The sequence below is a fragment of the Erythrolamprus reginae genome, chromosome 3 (assembly GCF_031021105.1).
Source record: "Erythrolamprus reginae isolate rEryReg1 chromosome 3, rEryReg1.hap1, whole genome shotgun sequence".
NCBI classification, from domain to species: domain Eukaryota; kingdom Metazoa; phylum Chordata; class Lepidosauria; order Squamata; family Dipsadidae; genus Erythrolamprus; species Erythrolamprus reginae.
In genome coordinates, this window is record NC_091952.1 from 231,256,968 (window position 1) to 231,277,664 (window position 20,697).

Here is a 20,697-nt window from a genome sequence, read left to right on the forward strand (position 1 = left end):
CAACTCCGTGGGACCTTATCGGCCGCTGGGATTCGTGCGGTAGAAGGCGGTTCCGGATGTATTCTGGACAATCTTCTACTGTCCGAGAATTCCCTGCTGTAGTGAGATGTAGCGTACATTTAAAATTATAGCAATACGGTACATTCTTTCCGAATTAATATCTCTGTCTATAAATTAACTCTGAAAGTTTTATGCCATTCTGTGTTCTCTTTCCTTTGGTGATACCTTCCCCCCTTCAAACGGTAATGCAGAGGTAGAAACTCTTTATATAGGAGATGATCCTAATTTCACAAACAATCAGCATTCAGGGTCAAAGCCATCTCTTGGAACACCACTTATAGACTCCTTCAGGCCTAAAGAGGTAAAAGAACATGAACAGTCTTCTCTTATATACATCAAAGCTGACAGCGGTTCCAAGCCAGCTCAATAAAGTGAAGCAAAACAAAGCAAATAAAAAATGCAGTAGTTCTAAAATGCAATTTCCCTGAGCAAAACTAATTTACTCTCAGCACCACAAACATGCCCAGATCAAACAGGGTGCTTCGAAGGCAGGCTGAAGGTCACAGCAACATTAACTTTACAAACTGTTACTAGAATCCGAAGGTTTCCAATCTGGAACCAGAGACAAAATACAGGACCAGAAACTTGACACAAAACAGGAAAGTCAGGGGTTTGTTAGCGCAGCAGGTGAAGTCAGACACACCTCCCCAATTTACTGAAATGATAACTTTTAAATGCCAATACAGACCTGTTCTTTGGACTTGAAGAAAGGTGGGGATTGCAGCTTACCTCCGCTAATGGTGTGGCTGCACACATAGCTCAGGATGACCAGTGTACGTGTTCGCCAAAGCAAGATTTTGGCTTCTGCACATGCACAGGAAGCAAATCTCGTGAGAAGGCACAGGGCTGTGTGAGATTCCGGCAATCTTTTTCCACGCATGCGCTGAAGCAAAAAGTTGCCAAAAATCACCAAACTCTCATGTGCCCACGTGTCCTCTCACAAGATTTTACTTCCTGCGCATGTGCGGAGGCCAAAACTCGCTCCGACGATGCGCCTGCCTGCCAGCCAACCAGACCTGTGCGCGCAGCTCCATTTTTGCTACTATAATGCCATGTCCTCCCTCGTTCAGGTAGGAACCCAATACTGGCTCAAGATCAGGGATTCTAATAGCCAAGTTCAGAAAAGTAGAAGTTGCATTTTTTAAATCATACTTAACTATCTTACCAAACTACCACCTATTTAATGCTACACCTTCTATCTTGCAGATTTTATTCATATTCTCCAGAGAGGTCCCTGGGGTTCTGTCTTAAACTCATTCACACTCTGAAAAGATATTTAGCAGCAGACTAAATAGACACAACTTTTGGGCATAGCATACCTTCTCTAACCAACAAACCTACATTCCCAAAACACAAATTTATGCAATACAGTACAGTGGTACCTCTACTTAAGAAAGCCTCTACTTAAGAACTTTTCTAGATAAGAACCGGGTGTTCAAGATTTCTTTGCCTCTTCTTAAGAACCATTTTCTACTTAAGAATCTGAGCCCGGAAAAAATTCCCAGGAAATTTGAGAGTAGCACGAAGGCCTGGCCAGTTTCCTGCCATTCCCCCTGGGTTTCTCTCTCTGGCAGAGTGTATGGTAGGCAGCTTTGCACCGGGTGTATGGGAGATGCGTGCTTCTCATTGCCGCTTCAGATGCCCTCCTTTAAAAAAAAAAAAAAAAAGCCTTAAAAGTTTTGGATTTTTTTGATTCGGCAGTGACTGTCCTCCTCCTCTTCTTCTTCCTCCTCCTCCCGCCCAAATTCTGAGCTTTTATTTCTTTCCTAATGGGTTTGCATGCATGATTTGCTTTTACATTGATTCCTATGGGGAAAAATTCCTTCTACTTACAAAGTTTTCTACTTAAGAACCTGGTCACGGAACGAATTAAGTTCTTAAGTAGAGATACCACTGTATTTTCTTTTTGAATATCTGTAACTAAGCCTGGATTTTCAGACATAAGTTAGAGCAAAGCATTTAGACTTACAAAGCATTTAACCCCATATTATTTTACAGCACTCTCTGGGGAGTTTACAATGTGTGTTATTTGCACATTGCCCCCAATCTGGCTTCTCATTTTATCAACCTCAGATAGCTGGAAGGCTAAGTCAACCTTGAGCCCCATCAGACCGAACTGTAGGCTATGGGTAGAGTTTGCCTCCAATACTGCATTCTAACCACTGTGCCACCAGAGCACAATGCCACCTTGCATCACTATGTGATTCCATCTGATTTTACATCTTGTTTTGTTCTGATCATTAAATTAGTGCCACTGCATTAAGTCAATGTGATATTCACTAAGCCAGTGATGGCGAACCTATGGCACAGGTGCCAAAGGTGGCACACAGAGCCATATCTAATGGCACACGAGCCATTGCCCTAATTCAGCTCCAATGTGCATGTGTGTGCCGGCCAGCTGATTTTTGGTTCGCACAGAGGCTCTGGGAGGGTGTTTTTGGCTTCCAGAGAGCCTCAAGAGGGATGGGGGAGGGCATTTTTACCCTTCCCCCAGTTCCCAGGGAAGCCTTTGGAGCCTGGGGAGGGAGAAACACGAGCCTCATGGACCCACCAGAATTTGGGAAACTGGCCGTTTCTGGCCACCAGAGGGCCTTTGGGGGCGGTGGAAGCTGTTTTTGCCCTCCCCGGGCATTCAATTTTGGATGTGGGCACTCATGCATGTGTAATAGCATGCGTGCACACTCTTTCTGCACCCGAGGAAAGAAAGGTTCACCATCACTGCACTAAGCAAACCCATTTTAGCCAATGCATGCTTTTTGTGGGAAACTGGAATTAAATACCAGTTTGGGGCAAAAAACATAATTATATACTGCTCAAAAAAATACACTTAAACAACACAATATAACTCCAAGTAAATTAAAACTTTTGTGAAATCAACCTGTCCACTTAGGAAGCAACACTGACTGACAATCAATTTCATTTTGTTTGTCAGCATATTCAACTTTGTACAGAACAAAGTATTCAATGAAAATATTTCATTCATTCAGCTCTAGGATGTGTTCTTTGAGTGTTCCCTTTTTTCTTTTGAGCAGTGTATAATAAATAATAAATAATATAATAAATAATGAAAAGCATAACAGGATGCTGCAAATGGCCATATGTGTGGGCTGGTTGCCATCTACTCAAAATTTGATAATGTGGCCGCAATTGAGGGCGGGGCAGCTGTTGTAACTTTGAAACCAGGTTGAAAGTAGCTCTGGCGACATCTGTCATAGCTTCAAACTGTTGTTAAATGGCCAGTCATAAGTCAAGGACTACTTGTAATAAATCAGGGGCATCTTCAGGATGAATTTAAAAAGGCATTAAAATATAGGATGTAACTGAAGTCAAATGCCAAACAATTATTTTAATTTATCCAGCTTATACGTTTATAACAGTAAATTAAAAATAAATAAAATATATCCAGTTTTGTTCCATCTACAACACTGAAGTGCATCTCTCCGTTGTGAATGAGACCATTTGGTATTCAGCATATATTTTGTGAGCTGCTCCGAATCTTCGGAGAGGGGCGGCATACAAGTCTAATAAATAATAATAAAATAATAATAATATATTTGGTATGACTTTTATGATGGACATCCTTTCATAACAGCCTTTTATTTTATTTTTCATTCACTTTTCCACTTATCATTAAAATAGATTTCCAGGAAACACTAAAGTCAAACCAAAATAATACTGGAACATCATCATGTTTTTTGTATTATTATAAAAAAAATTAAAGTTAAATGGCAAGTTCATCATATTAAGCATGTCATTTTTGTTTTACGCTGTCACAGAAGCAAAACTATTATGTTTCAAAAGAAACTAGATTGGAAAATGTTATTAAGAACTAAAAGTTAATAAAATAAATTCATAAAATATTGAATGATGCTAGAGTCCACTAAGCAATTTATGTTAAATTGTAACAGCAGGAAAATGCTTTGCCACTTTCTTGTAAGGTAATGTTTTGGTCTATCTTGCAATCCCAGAACTCTCTAATGCTGTGATTTAAAATTAAGTAATAATAATAACCATGCCTAAGCACAATTAATTTTTGACTGCAGATAAAATCGGCTTGATCTGTTACATGCTATCTGGTACATGTTCTCAAAATCCAGTTCTTAAAAATAAAAGGGAAAAATAAGTCTTGCAGGATCCAATCTGGGTCAGTCACTGGGACCAGAAGTTTAGCCTTCTGAGCTGGTCCTGATGACTGACCCATATTGGATCCTGCACCATTATAAAAACATCTCCCAGACAAAGCTCTCCAGATGCCTTATGCCTAGACCTCATTCCTAGTGTTTATGCTTGCTGTAAATATGGGTGTTAGACTGCCTGATCTTGAAGCTGCCAAGTTGAAGGAGGTTGGGTCACTATGACTATGAAATTCATCCAGGCTGCTTGCTGTTGTCACAACAGTGAATAATGCTAGAATTTAAGGAGGAAAGTATAATTATCTGCTATATCCTCAGGGAAGAAAGCACTGACATTTTAAATTTATGGATTCAGAAACTATATAAAATGAGTCTGAAAAACAAATAAACCTTGAGTGTATAGTTGAAAAGTTGGACGGATTAAACTATTTTGACTTACAAGTTGATTCTGGGAAACAGAGCAGGATTTATAGATTTATTTACAGCATGCCCAAATTTATTTATTTACTTACTTACTTACTTACTTACTTACTTACTTACTTACTTACTTACTTACTTACTTACTTACTTACTTAACAATAAATGCAACAATACAGATAGATTGCATCAGGTTGAGAAAGGGTTACATACCTTCTATGGCTGTCAAGGCGAACCTATGGCACGCATGTCACAGGTGGCACGTGGAGCCATATCGGAGGGCACATGAGGCTTTGCCCTATGTCAGCTCCAGTGCGCATGTGTACACTGGCCAGCTGATTTTTGGCCTTCTGGAGTTTAGTTTGGTTTAGTTTAACTGGATTTGTATGCTGCTCCTCTCTGAGGACTCGGGGCGGCTCACAGCATATACAAAGACACAGTAGTACAATTAATCCAATTAATCCACTGAAGCTGACTGCAGATCTGAAGGTCAGCGGTTCAAATTTCATCACCAGCTCAAGGTTGACTCAGCCTTCTATCCTTCCAAGATGAGTAAAATGAGGACCCGGATGGTGGGGGCAATATGCTGGCTCTGTTAAAAAGTGCTATTGCTAACATGTTGTAAGCCGCCCTGAGTCTAAGGAGAAGGGCGGCAAACAAACAAACAAACAAACAAACAAATAATATACATAAAAATAATCTCTTAAAATTCTAATTTTAAAAACTTTCATTAGCATTCATTCAATAAATCATACTTAAAACATTTGTTGGTCAGGGGAGAAGATCTTAGGAACCCCAGGCACGGCGACAAAGAGGAATTTTTAAACTCTTTCGGAAGGCAAGGAGGCTGGGGGCAATGAGAATCTCTGTGGGGAGCTGATTCCAGGGCCGGGCCCCTCACGGAGAAGGCTCTTCCCCTAGGTCCTGCCAGCCAACATTGTTTGGTCGATGGGACCCTAAGGAGACCAACTCTGTGGGACCTCACTGGTCGCTGGGATTTGTGCAGCAAAAGGAGGTTTCGGAGATAGTCTGGTCCTATTCCATGTAGGGATTTATAGGTCATGACCAACACTTTGAATTGTGTCCGGAAACAATTGTGTCCGGAGGGTGGGATGAGGCTGTTTTCACCCCAGGCTTCAGGAAAGCCACTGGAGTGGGTTGGAAAGAGTCTATAAAATGGACAGTACAGAACTGGTACTGGTACATGGTGGATCACATTCATTTTGAAATCATGGAAATATGATTAAACAACTTTGATGAAAATAAATTGGAGAAGCTGATGGCACGATGGAATAAGGTGAAAGGTTATATGCTGAGTAGAATCTGTGACGAAAATGTGAAAAATAAACTCCAATCACTCTTTCAATAATAACAAATGCAAAGTAGAGCTAAGGAAATTTAAAAAACAACAACTAGTAAATATTTGAACCCCCCCGTAATTGGTGGTGGTGGTGGTGGGATTGTCAGTCGGGTGATGGGCACATGCACTGTGCACTCTTTTATGTTTGTTTTATGTAACCTTATGTGCAAAACCAATAAAAAAATATTTTTTTTAAAAAAAAGGAAAGCCGCTGGAGCCTGTGAAGGGAAAAAAACAGGCCCAACAGGAAAGCTTCCTGAAGCCTGGGGAGGGCAAAAAACAGCCCAATGGGTCTACCGGAGGTCCAGAGGCTTCAGTGAAGCCTGCGTGCATGTGTGTGTGTGTGGGCAAAGTGAGGAAGTTGTGTGCGCATGCACAGGGGTAGGGCATTGCATTAGGTATGTGGTCATACATGTATGTGCTATTGCACATACGTGCACCCTTTTGGCATCCCAAAATTGAGCCGGGATGGCGCAGTGGATAGAGTGTAGTACTGCAGGCCACTAAAGCTGACTGTAGATCTGTAGGTCAGTGGTTCAAATCTCATCACCGGCTCAATGTTGACTCAGCCTTCCATCCTCCCAAGGGGGGTAAAATGAGGACCCGGATTGTGGAGACAATATCCTGGCTCTGTTAAAAATGCTATTGCTAACATGCTGTTACTCCCTTTGTTAAAAGTGCACTATAAATAAATGTTTATTATCCAAGTTAAAAAAAGTTCGCCATCACTGTTCTATGGTTTCAAGAAACATTTTCCCTTAGGTTTGATATTTGGTATCCGTTGCCTGGAATTGGCAGAGATTGAACACAGGATGTGGTATATAAATCAAGTATACGCCATTTTCTTTGAGTGTCTGGATTATTACTCAAAGATGCAAAACGGATGTGCCAATAGCTTATAGTTTCATTTGGTATATGTTTTGTCATCCCTCACCTCCAGATATATTAGATTTCAATTATCATATCCCCAACAATATAGCTGGAATGCAACAGACTGTGGCCATTATGTAATTTATTCAATTTCTATATCTGCCCATCTCAATCAGTGTCTCTGAGGTGCTTACAATTCAAAATATATAATACAATTAAAACAATAAAAACATTTTAAAACAGTAAAACAATAAAACCTAAATGAAATACTTACCCCAAAGAAAAGAAATATTTGTTTCATTTATTAATCAATTATATATCAGCTCAACTCAGCTCATTACAGTTGTCCTGAGTCTACCCCGAATTAAGAGATTACAGGGTCATAAAAAGGGAGTTTTATATAAGGGAATTGCTATTTTCCTATCTGATTAGCAGTTCAGACAGATTTATTTTTTAAAAAATATACCTACTAAGCATAGTCCTCTACATAGATGCTTTGAGCCCAAATAGTTCAAATTGAATGCCTTCTGTTCACCAGAATGAATTTCTTAAAAATTATTCTTCCTTTACCCAGAGATATGATGAACAAATGGATAGGTCAGACCTTACCTTGTAGCTTTGGGGTCCCAAATGACAATGTCAGCATCAGAGCCCACGGCTATTCTTCCCTTCTTTGGGTATAGGTTAAAGATTTTAGCTGCATTTGTGCTAGTAATGGCTACAAATCTGTTTTCATCCATTTTGCCACTATGCTGCAAAAGAGTGGGGGGGGGGGGGGATTCTTAATAAAAAGCATATGAAGAATGATAGAAAGTGCTCGGGCGGTAATAGTATTAAGTTGGAAGGATACGACAAAATGGACATTACAAAACTGGTATCGGTATATGGTGGATCATATTCAATTTGAGATTATGGATAAGAGGATGAATTCGGCCAATGAAACTGGTCTGCGGGAACTGATGGGATGATGGGACAAGGTAAGAGGATATATGGTCGGTAGAATTCGAGACCAAGCTATAAGAAATAAATTGGAATCACTTTATAATATGTAAATAGATATATTGCTCTTGAGTCAAAATGGTATATACAAAATATTTTGGTGGAGAAGTGCGGATGTTGTCTGGTGGTGGGCACTAATCACTGAGCACTTGTTATATGTTGTGTGTGTGTTTTATATTATAAAATCAGTAAAAGTATATATATATTTAAAAAGCATAGGAAGAAGGCAAAATATTCATAAGCTTAGTCCTGGCGAACCCCATTTTGTTGCTGGATGAGAGATGGGTGGCAAATAAATGTTATAGAGGTAGTCCTTGAGTTACAACCACAACAGAGCTCAAAATTTCTGTTGCTAAGTGAGTTTTGCCCCATTTTACGACCTTTCTTGCCAGCTAAATGAATCAGGCTTCCCGCTTCCCCATTGACTTCGCTTGTCAGAAGGTCACAAAAGGGGATCACATGACCCTGGAACACTGCAACGGTCATAAATATGAGTCGGTTCCCAAGCATCTGAATTTTGACCACGTGACCAGTGATGGGCTACCAAAATTTTTACTACCATACTGTGGGTGTGGCTTATGCATTTTATTTCAACACGTTTCAGTGCAAATTGGGTGTTCTGGGGTGGAATTCCAAATTTTGCTACCAAAACTGCGTTCCTGACCATTTCCGTAGGAGCCCACCACTGCACGTGACTATGTGGATGTTACAATAGTAGTAACATATTGGGGTTGCTACCGGTATGGATGAGGACGGAGCACCAGTAGTGAAAGTTGCATTGTACACACAGCTTCTCTTCTCCAGTGTGCGTGTCTGTGCGTTCCAGCATGTTTTTGCTTCTGCGCATGTGCAGGAATTAAAATCTTGTAAGGGGATGTGCAGGTTCACCAGATTTCGGCGACATTTTGCTTTTGCACACGGACAAAAAATTCCCACCAAAGTATCATGCACACATGCATCCCGTTGCAAGTCTTTGTTTCCTGTGCAGGTGCGTGCGCACGTAGGAAAAGAGAAGCTGCCCGTGCAGTTCTCCAGTAATGGCGGCAATGGGTAGTAAGTGTGAAAAAAGTTCATAAGTCACTTTTTCAAGTGGTCACTAAGTGAACTGTTGTAAATTAAGGACTACTGTATATAAATAAATTAATAATAAACTTTCCAATCTGGGGAAAATAATTCCCATATAACAATAACAATAACAATAACAATAACAACAACAACAACAACAACAACAATAATAATAATAATAATAATAATAATAATACAAACATAGAAACATTGAAGTCTGACGGCAGAAAAAGACCTCATGGTCCATCTAGTCTGCCCTTATACTATTTTCTGTATTTTATCTTAGGATGGATATATGTTTATCCCAGGCATGTTTAAATTCAGTTACTGTGGATTTATCAACCACGTCTGCTGGAAGTTTGTTCCAAGGATCTACTACTCTTTCAGTAAAATAATATTTTCTCATGTTGCTTCTGATCTTTCCCCCAACTAACTTCAGATTGTGTCCCCTTGTTCTTGTGTTCACTTTCCTATTAAAAACACTTCCCTCCTGGACCTTATTTAACCCTTTAATATATTTAAATATTTAAATATTATTATTATTATTATTATTATTATTAATAATAATAATAATAATAATAATAAATTAAAATAATTGTTTAGGGAAATTAAATAGACTAATACAGTACATGAAATTACTACACATTCTTAAAATGCATACAGCTTATCACTATAATAATTCTGAAGTGGGAGCCCAATAAATAAATAAAACTGAAAAAAGTCTTGGAGAAAATATAGAGAAAAGAAATGCAACAATCAGCAAAACTGAATATGGATATTATGGATAAAGTTCCTGCCTAAACAGAAAGCTTGTCTAAATGAATCGCCAAGGTTCTAACTTTGATGGATACTAATATAAATTGCTTCAATAATTTTGCATGTGCTGTCAAGAAAGCTCTCAGAGGTTGCCATTTGTTAAAAGGTGGAACAGGTGCAAATAAAAATATTAGATTATTTGCAAATTTAGCAATCCTATGCATCTTTAAAGTAAACAACTCATATAGGAATTAATTTCCAAGCTGGTAAAAATATTTCACTCTTATGCTATGGAAATGATTTGGTTCCTTAGAATTATTAACTATATTTGGGGGGATAACGTTCTGTAGTACAAATGAAATATTCTCTTTTGGTGCAAAGAAAAATGATATTCCCTTTTCGTGCATAGAAAAATGACACTGGGAAAAGAGTAAAGACATTATCAAATAAATGAATCTTGTTTAACCCTCACAAAGGTCCCAATCCAGAGTGAGTTCCTATGCCTAATTTAGAAATCTTTTTCATGTCCTTGTTCAGATCTATACTTGAGTAGCCTTAGTAGATAATGATTTAGTTATTTAGAAAATTTTATCCTTCTTGTTGTTGTTAAGGATATTCAGAGTGATTTAGCTTCATCTAGCTCAGTGCTTCTCAATTATTTTCTGTTACTCCCTCCCCCCGGAAGAAGTAAACATTTCACGCCCTACAACTTTCCATCAGGATGACTGTTTGCAATATTTGTCACGTTTACGCTGAAAAAATCCAAGCGGCTTATCAGCATGATTGGGGTGAAATGTGTTTAAGTGACGCCTTAAGTGACCCAGGGGAAGAGCCTTCTCTGTGGCGGCCCCAGCCCTCTGGAACCAACTCCCCCCCGAGATTAGAATTGCCCCCACCCTCCTTGCCTTTCGTAAGCTGCTTAAAACCCACCTCTGCCACCAGGCATGGGGGAATTGAGATACTCTTTCCCCCTAGGCCTTTACAATTTTATGCATGGTATGTCTGTATGTATGTTTGGTTTTTATAATAATGGGTTTTTAACTGTTTTTAGTATTGGATTATTATTATATGCTGTTTTATTATTGCTGTTATTGCCGAGTCTCCGGAGAGGGGCGGCATACAAATCCAATAAATGAACAAATAAATTTGGCTTCATGCTGTCCGCTGCCAATATTTTTAGACACAGTACACATACCAGTCTTTCCTCGTCTCCCACCGTAGTCACAATGAAGCCATAAGCTTCGTCATATTTCCTTGTCCTGGGGAGACTTGTGTTTGTCTCATTATCTCTGTCTCTCTCCTCCTTTCTTTTCATCCCTCTTAAATATTTTTCCATGGGGTCTCTTAGGGGTTTGTTATCTTCACTTCATGTCTCCTGCTCTGTGCTCTGTGCTATTATTTGCTGCAAAAAGCCCCTACTCCCTGAGGCAACCCCCTCCCCATATTCCCCAGGGTCACATGGGGCTCAGATAAAGTTATAATATTCTTTCCAGGCAGCTAATTCTACAAATTTACCTGCCATATTCTGGATCATTTCCAGGTGCTATCCAATATCAAGAGCAATCCAGAGCAATATATATAGTCAAATCAGAAATATTACTAAAAGTAGTACAGTAACAACACTTTTATCTTCCAGGAAAGAGAAATTAATGTTAATATAGCTATACCCTTGAAAGAATTTAGTTCAGATCAGAAAGCTAAAGAAAGAAGCAGCCATTTTTGAGAATGCATGTGTTTTTGTGCATGCTTTAGATTTAAAGGGAAAAATATTTTAGTGCACACAAAGGATGCTCATGAAGCACCTTTCTATAGATCTGAGGTTAAGTATGTCTTTTGCTAGGGCTTCATTGTAATTGAAATGGCAAGCATTAAATTCTAGGGAAAGATGCAGCTGCTTTAATGAGAACTTTTTGTTCTTTGTTTTCGCCCATTATATTAGAGAATGAATTGAAATCCCACTTACCACTCCTTTTTCCCATATCACAGACATCCTGTCTTCCACTCCATTCACTCCATTTGGGATCTTTGTAAAATTATCTTTTCCCATAGCCTTCTGGCAAATATCAAATGTACAGTTATCTGTTCCCGTCACAGTCAAGTCATCACTTTAAAAAAAAATTAGGGAAAAGAAATACTACTATGGAATTGGCATAAAAGACGAGATAATTTTATATACCCCAACCATCCTTCCATTTCAGAATTATACACCCTACTTGGTTCATTGTTTAAATCTTTAAAAACCATTAAAGTGCAAAGAAATTTGCTGGATTTGGTATGGTATGGTAAATGATTTAGCTTTACTAGATAAATGGTCAAAGCAATGGAAACTGCAGTTAATGTTTCCAAATGTAAAATAATGTACTTGGGGAAAAGGAATCCTCAATCTGAGTATTGTATTGGCAGTTCTGTGTTAGCAAAAACTTCAGAAGAAAAGGATTTAGGGGTAGTGATTTCTGACAGTCTCAAAATGGGTGAACAGTGCAGTCAGGCGGTAGGGAAAGCAAGTAGGATGCTTGGCTGCATAGTTAGAGGTATAACAAGCAGGAAGAGGGAGATTATGATCCCGCTATATAGAGTGCTGGTGAGACCACATTTTGAATACTGTGTTCAGTTCTGGAGACCTCACCTACAAAAAGATATTGACAAAATTGAACAAAGACGGGCTACAAGAATGGTGGAAGGTCTTAAGCATAAAACGTATCAGGAAAGACTTCATGAACTCAATCTGTATAGTCTGGAGGACAGAAGGAAAAGGGGGGACATGATCGAAACATTTAAATATGTTAAAGGGTTAAATAAGGTCCAGGAGGGAAGTGTTTTTAATAGGAAAGTGAACACAAGAACAAGGGGACACAATCTGAAGTTAGTTGGGGAAAGATCAAAAGCAACATGAGAAAATATTATTTTACTGAAAGAGTAGTAGATGCTTGGAACAAACTTCCAGCAGACATGGTAGATAAATCCACAGTAACCGAATTTAAACATGCCTGGGATAAACATATATCCATCCTAAGATAAAATACAGAAAATAGTATAAGGGCAGACTAGAAGGACCATGAGGTCTTTTTCTGCCGTCAGGTTTCTATGTTTCTAAGAAAAAAAATGAATCACCAATAAAGAAATTGGTAAATGCAGACATTTGTGAAGATAACAGCTCTTATTCGACCATACCTCCAAATTAAATGGAACAATGTCATAAGAGCAGTGAAAATAAAATTATGGGAGACGTTCTGTTCAACCACATAAGGAAGCGAGGAACCCTTGCCTGCCTGGAGAGTTGCAATATAAAGAGTATCTGTGCCTTGGAGCCACATAATCCTTTCAGGAAATAGAAATACAGCCCAATGCTTTCTTTGGAAGCATTCCAAATATTTAGAAATTGACCAAGACATGCTGTACAAATGAGGAGAATAGTGAAGGAGTTGTGCTAGAAGAGGAGAGAAGGATAAAGAAAGCAACCTATTGGAATTAGATTAGATTTATTGGATTTATATGCCGCCCCTCTCCGTAGACTCAGGGCGGCTCACAACAATGGTAAAAAACAATACATAGTAACAAATCTAATATTTAGCAATCTAAATTACAGTTTTAGGTTAAAAAATCCAAAAGAAACCCCAATATATAAAAAACAAGCACACAGTCGAATCATACACAGAAACTACATGGGCAAGGGGGAGATGTTTCAATTCCCCCATGCCTGACGGCAGGGGTGGGTTTTAAGGAGTTTCCAAAAGGCAAGGAGGGTGGGGGCAATCCTAATCTCTGGGGGGAGCTGGTTCCAGAGGGTCAGAGCCACCACAGAGAAGGCTCTTCTCCTGGGTCCCGCCAGACGACATTGTTTAGTCGATGGGACCTGGAGAAGACCCACTTGGTGGGACCTAACCGGTCGCTGGGATTCGTGCAGCAGAAGGCGGTCCTGGAGATATTCTGGTCCGATGCCATGTAGGGCTTTATAGGTCATAACCAACACTTTGAATTGTGACCGGAAACTGATTGGCAACCATTAGCTCCTAGTAAACAGAGAGTTGTTACAATATGGCCATCAAGAGGGCTATAGCTCCATAAGAAGCTGATTTTGAAAAGCTAAGCGGGGTTAAACCTGGTTATTATTTGCCTGGAATGCCACAAAGAAATAACTTGAATTGAGATTAGGTAGGAAGTTGAAAAACCTCTCAGGATATAGCAGTAGCAAATCATTTGTATAGTTTTGCTAATTAAACAACATAGATGTGTCTCTAAGGTCAAACATGACTCACTTTCATTTTATCTTTGTGATTGGTAAAGTTTCCCTTCCAAAATCATCTATTTTCTGAGAGGGTCTGTGATAAATTCTCAAAATAAGCTTCAAGACTTCTGTTCAATATTTAGCTTTTTCCAAGCAAAATGGGAAAACCATATTGTAAATGACAAATATGTGACTAGGGGGATTTTTACACAGGTTTGCCTGGTGCACCATTTGCGGCCCTATCTGGATACTGTTGTGGTTCAGCCTGAGCCAGATCAAAGAGCAGCTGCGTCTCTGCTGGCTCCATGCCCGGAGGAGGCTGAGAGCGGAGAGGAGAGTTGTTTGCAGCCAGACAGTGCAGACAGCAGTCACGAAAGTGATGCTGATGCAAGGCCTGGGAGCCCTGGGGAAGGGCTATCTCCAGCAAGTAGCTTTGATTCTCTGGAGTCCCTGGATGACAACGCACAACCTATCATTAGTATGCGGCAGAGACGCATAGCTCAAAGGAGAAATCAACTGCGTAGATATTATCAGCATTGAATGAGGAACACCAGGGGGTTGGGTGTGGTCCTCATTAGCAGGGAAGGGTTTATAAAGCATGAGAACCATTCCAGCAGCGTGGAGTGTTATCAAAGGGGAGTTGGTGTTATCTGCATTTTCTCTCAGTGTTTTTGTTCCTGGCTCGTGGCCCAGCAGCCTTGAAGACTGGTGGGAGGTGTGTGTCTGTTAGCTCAACAGCCTCGTCTGGCATTAAGGATCCTGTGTTTCTGTATGAACAATTGCCTTCGTGTATCTATTTGGAGTTCCAGTGTTTTCCTGATCTGTAAGAACATTTTCTGTTGGCTTCTTTTCTCTTTACCATTATAAAACTGTGTTTGGATTCAAGCGGTGTGTCTGGCTTATCTTTTTGGGTTGGTCATAGCTTCGGGAGTGACCCAGACAGAACAGATAGGGAGTCTCTTCTCACAGTCACTCAGGCCCTCATCACCTCAAGGCTCAATTACTGCAATGCACTCTACTTGGGGCTACTCTTAAAGAACGTTCAAAGACTTCAGTTACTCCAGAATGCAGCCGTCTGAGCTGTTATGGTGTATCCAGATACGCCCATATAACTCCATCACTCTGCAAGATGCACTGTCTTCCGATTGGTCTCCAAATGCAATTTAAGGTGTTGGTTATCACCAATAAAGCTCTACATGGCTTAGGACCAGATTATTTGCGAGACCTTCTTCTGCCGCATGCATCCCAGTGACCGATTAGATTGCACAGAGTTGGCCTTCTCCGGATCCCATCATCCAAGCAATGTCGACTGGTGGGAGACCGCAGGGAAGGGCCTTCTCTGTAGCAGCTCCGGTCCTCTGGATTTAATTCCCCCCCGAGATTTCACTGTCCCCACCCTCCTGGCCTTTCGAAAGGCTTTAAAAACTTGGCTCTGCTGGCAGGCCTGGGGCCGTTGAGTGACAACATTCTGCTATGGCCAGTAGTATGAATGGCAGATGGATGAATGTTTTTTTTTAATATTGGGGTTTAAAATTTTGTATTTGGCTTTTATTTGGCTTTTATTGCTCTATGTCTTCCCGAGTTTGTCAGGAGAAGGGTAGCTTATAGCTCTAAATGAATGAATGAATGAATGAATGAACGAACGAACGAACGAACGAACACACACACACACACACACACACACACACATATTTCTCTCCAAAATAATATTAGAACTCTTCTCCATATTATTTCATATTTTCTCTTCAAAATCCATTGAAATACATTACAGTGGTACCTCTACCTAAGAACCCCTCTACTTACGAACTTTTAAAAATAAGAACCGGGTGTTCAAGATTTTTTTTTGTCTCTTCTCAAGAACCATTTTCCACATACAAACCTGAGCCTCCAAAACTGTAACCGGAAAAGGTAGGGAGAAGCCTCTGTGGGACCTCTCTAGGAATCTCTTGGGAGTAAACAGGGCCGGAAAATGTGGGGAGAAGCCTCTATGGGGTCTCTCTAGGAATCTCCTGGGAGGAAACAGAGTCTCCACTATCCCTGTGGTTTCCCCGGTTGCACACATTATTTGTTTTGACATTGATTCCTATGGGAAAAATTGCTTCTTCTTACAAACTTTTCTACTTGAAAACCTAGTCACGGAATGAATTAAATTTGTAAGTAGAGGCACCACTGTTCTTGTATTTTGCATTTTTGTTTATGCTGGCTTTAACACCCACTTAGGATCCATCTATTAAAGGGCTCTTGTGAATGATGAACCTCCTTACTTGGCTAGAAGATTCATGAGGAAGTCTGGAGTGGAAGCATCAGGCCTCAATGGAGGAGCCATGACGTGACCTGCTGCGCGAGGCCAGTCCTTATGCCAATAGTGAGTGCCATCTGTACCAAGGCTTGCAGCTATAGGCTCACCATACACAACTTTGCCTGGGGAAGAGAAGAATGAGGCAAATTAATGATAAGACGAACAAAGCCAGTAATACTAACTTGCAATATCAAACAATTGGAACAGATATAATATAGTCTAGTGATGACGAACCTATGGCACGTGTGCCACAAGTGGTACGCAGAGCCATATCTGCTGGCACAGGAGCCTCAGGTGCCAAAAGAATGTGTGTGTGTGCTGTCGCATATGCACAAGTGCCCACACTTATAATTCAATGCCTGAGGAGGATGAAAACAGCCTCTCCCACCCCCGAGAGGCCCTCTGGAGGCTGGAAATGGCCTGTTTCCCAACTTCTGGTGAGCCCAGTAAACTCATGTTTTGCCCTCCCCAGGCTCCAAAGGCTTCCCTGGAGCCAGGGGAGGGTAAAACGCTCTCCCCCTTCCCCTGATGTTTCTCTGGGAGCAAAAAATGTCCTCCCAGAGTTTCTGGGTGAGCCAAAAATCAGCTGGCTGGCACATATTTGCATGTTGGAGCTGAGCTAGGGCAACGGCTCATATGTCAGCAGATATAGCTCTGTGTGCCACCTGTGGCATCCGTGCCATTGTTCGTCATCACTGTGATAGACTTTGGCATACTTCTTATTGATCTCCCTCTCTCACACTTTTCTCTGAAGGAAACCCTAACTCCACTCATTTAAAAATTGCCAAAGTTGAGAAAAAATGCTCTAGGTGTGTCAAACTCAAAGCGCTTAGATCTGGCCCATAGGGCCACCCAGGAAATAGCAAAGGGACTGGTGTGTGGTGCTTCCGCCAGCAAAAATGGAGCTTGGGAAGACCGCACACAGTCCCCCAAGCTCAATTTGTGGCTGCACCGGCCTCCTGCGACCCTCTGCATATGGTGCCCTCCCGAGCTCCGTTTTTGCTAGCGGAGTGCTCAGCCCACCACAGATGCCCCTGACACAAGTGGCATCAAGCTGGCCATGCCCCCCCTGGTCATGTCCTCTCAGGCCCCTCAAGGTCAAACACAACTCTGATGTGACCTTCAATGAAATCGAGTTTGACACCCCTGCTCTAGAGGAAAAGCTTTTCCTCTAGAGCAGTGATTCTCAAATAGTGGGCTTGCCCCCCTGGGGAGGGTGTGGAGCGATGCCAGGGGGCATGTGACCCAGGAGAATGGGGGGTTTTTGCCTCAGGGAGTAGGATGTATGTCCTACCTGACACTTGTAGCGGTAGCTCTGTTGCATTCCTCGGCATTTTGTCCAGGGAAGCCCATTCAAAAAGAAAACATCTCACGAGTTCAACCAAACTTCTCAAACTCATGAGATGCTTTCTTTTAGAACCTGCTGCCCTGAACACAATGCTCAGGAACTCCACAGCTGGATTACTGCATTTCTGTCTAACAGGCAACAAGTGGTCAAAATAGGAAGCTCCTTATCCACACCCGTCCCTGTTAAAAGCAGTGTCCCCCAAGGTAGCGTACTGGGATCTACAATCTTCATTCTCTGCATCAATGACCTTTGCGACCTCATCACAAGCAACTGTGTTCTTTTTGCAGACGATGTAAAACTCTTCAACACCACTGATAACACAACTACCCTACAAAAATACCTAGACTCAGTTTCTGACTGGTCCAACACATGGCAACTCCAAATCTCAACCAGCAAATGCTCTGTCCTACACATCGGCAAAAAGAATCAGAACTTCAAATACAAACTTAATAAACAAATTATCACAGATAATCCCCCACTCGGTCAAGGACCTTGAGATACTAATAACTAAAGATCTAAGTGCCAAAGCCCACTGCAACAACATCGCTAAGAAGGCTTCAAGAGTTGTTAATCTAATCCTACGTAGCTTCTGCTCTGGAAATCTCACACTACTTACCAGAGCTTACAAAACTTTCGCCAGACCCATCCTCGAATACAGCTCATCTGTTTAGAACCCATATCGCATCTCAGACATTAACACCCTTGAAATGTTCAAAGATACTTCACAAGAAGAGCCCTTCATTCTTCCACTTGAAACAGAATACCCTACGAACCTAGACTTACAATCCTGGGTCTTGAAAGCTTAGAACTACGACGCCTTAAACATGATCTAAGTATTGCCCACAAGATCATATGTTGCAATGTCCTGCCTGTCAAAGACTACTTCAGCTTCAACCACAACAACACAAGAGCACACAACAGATTCAAGCTTAACATTAACCGCTCCAAACTAGACTGTAAAAAATATGACTTTAGTAATCGGGTTGTTGAAGCGTGGAACTCATTATCGGACTCCGTAGTATCATCCCCTAACCCCCAACATTTTACCCTTAGACTATCCACAGTTGACCTCTCCAGATTCCTAAGAGGTCAGTAAGGGGCATACATAAGTGCACTAGAATGCCTTCCGTTCCCTGTCCTATAGTCTCTCCTATATCTCGTATTTCTTCTCTACTATATCCTCTATAACCTTCATTGTGTATTATTGTGTATTGGACAAAACAAATAAATGAATGAATGAATGAATGAATAAATCTCAACGGAGGTACTGGTACAAATGTCATGTAGGACGCACATCAAGCAATTTGGGACTGGCAGGGCAGATGGAGCAGTCTGTGAGACGCACGTCGGCAGACAATTAGGGGGGGTGCAAAATGTTTATTTCTTCCTGGAGGGGGAGTAGTAGAAAATAATTGAGAAGTACTGCTCTAGAGCATAATAATAATCTACTAATATAGAATCAGTAATTGGACTGTAGCATCAACTGTTAATTAGAAGAACTACTCCAATTTACCGCAGATTAATTGTGATCATTCCCATCCTTTCTTGTCTCCCAAATGATCTTTATATTAATAATCACACATTTTTAAAAAATCTATGTTTTTGTTCTAAGTGTTTTTAAGGATACTGACTACAGCTATGCAATAAGAGATAACACTACATGTTTTGTGTGCAGAATCTTTAAATCGATATTGTTGAGATATCTCTGCCCATCTATTTTTGCAGAGAGATCAAACAAACAAAACAACCTTTGAAGATAAAAAGACAAATATTTGGGGCCAGCTGAAGATGCTGCTGCTTTATATAGAGAGGGAAAAGCTAAAAATGTTTACTCAATAGCCGATACTTATTTAAAAACTTTGCAAGCTGCATTTCGTACTATTTATCCCAGGACTGCTTACTATTGCAAATTGAAGTGAAACAAAACTGTAACATTTATCATAAAAAAATAAAACCACAAAAATAATTTCAATTGAAATTAAAACAACTCTTTGAAAATTTTGAGTCCCTAGATATTGAAGGCTAAGAAAATTGAAGACGATCTATCTAGGACAGATTTTGCAAAATTGACAGCATAGTTTTCCAAAGAGCCAACTCAGTAAAAATTTGACTGCTATATATTGAACTACAATTGTGACCAAAAACAGCTCTAGATCTATGTACAATAGATTACGGTGTACAGATTTACCGTACTACTATACCGAGATTACATAGACAGTTAGTTGTCAGCAAACAAAAACAGAAAGCTAACCCTCTGATGTCTTACTGATTATTTTTTCCAGGTGTCACATAGGAAAAAAAAAATAGAATCAGTTTGATCTAGAAGTAAAGGCACAAGGCAGGGAACTGTGAGATTGTGAGTTCTAATCCCACCTTTGCTATGAAGGCTGATTTGATGATTTCGGGCCAGTCAGTCTCTCTCAGCCCATAGCATTAGGCTTGGAACAGAAGGCAGTTGATCAATTCCTCTTGCAACTAATAGATCAATACTTTGCTGACCCCAAAAAAGTGGATGCTAGGAAGAAGAAAAGTAGCTACGGATGAGATTCTTATAAACCTGAATTCAAAGTTTTATAATTCTTGCCATCTGCAGCTTTTATCCTAAAACAGCAATTCCTCCTATTGTTTCCCATTAGTTGGCTAGTTCAGCCATTCCCAAATGGGGATATTTGACAGGGCTACTGCAAAGGATTTAAGATGGGTAGGCGATAAGAACAGCATCCAGTGGGCTTCCTATGTATCATACTTATAGATAGTAAGGAAAGTGATCCGGATGGAGATGTGCAGAGTCATTACCTGCACAAAAGGGGCTGAAACGTATTTAAAATCCAAAACAGTGAGAAAACATTCAGAAGCAATCAATGCAGAGGCCTCCTTAATTCCCTGAACTGTTAGATAGAGGAAGAATAATAACACAATATAGGAGCTGTGGTGGTGCACTGATTATAATGCAGTATTATTGCAGGCTAACTCTTCCTATTGCCAGTTCAATGTGGACCGACTCAAGATTGCCTTCCACCCTTTTGAGATCAGTAAAATGAGGACCCAGATTGTTAGCAATATGCTGACTATGTAAGCAAAGAACATAAGAGCATAAGAAGAGTTTAGTTTAGTTTAGTTTAGTTTAGCTTACCTTAGCTTAGCTTAGTTTATTAGATTTGTATG

At 40.4% G+C, this 20,697-nt stretch overlaps 1 protein-coding gene across 1 annotated transcript in view; it reads right to left on the minus strand.

Moving 5' to 3' along the window:
- DPYS (dihydropyrimidinase) overlaps window positions 1-20,697 on the minus strand; it is a 58,996-nt gene that overhangs the window by 21,782 nt on the left and 16,517 nt on the right. Inside the window, exons 5-7 of the mRNA XM_070748206.1 lie at window positions 16,150-16,306; window positions 11,624-11,765; window positions 7,450-7,592 (exon numbers count right to left, since the gene is read on the minus strand). Coding sequence (XP_070604307.1) covers window positions 7,450-7,592; window positions 11,624-11,765; window positions 16,150-16,306 — 442 coding nt within the window. The remainder of the gene's footprint in view (window positions 1-7,449; window positions 7,593-11,623; window positions 11,766-16,149; window positions 16,307-20,697) is intronic.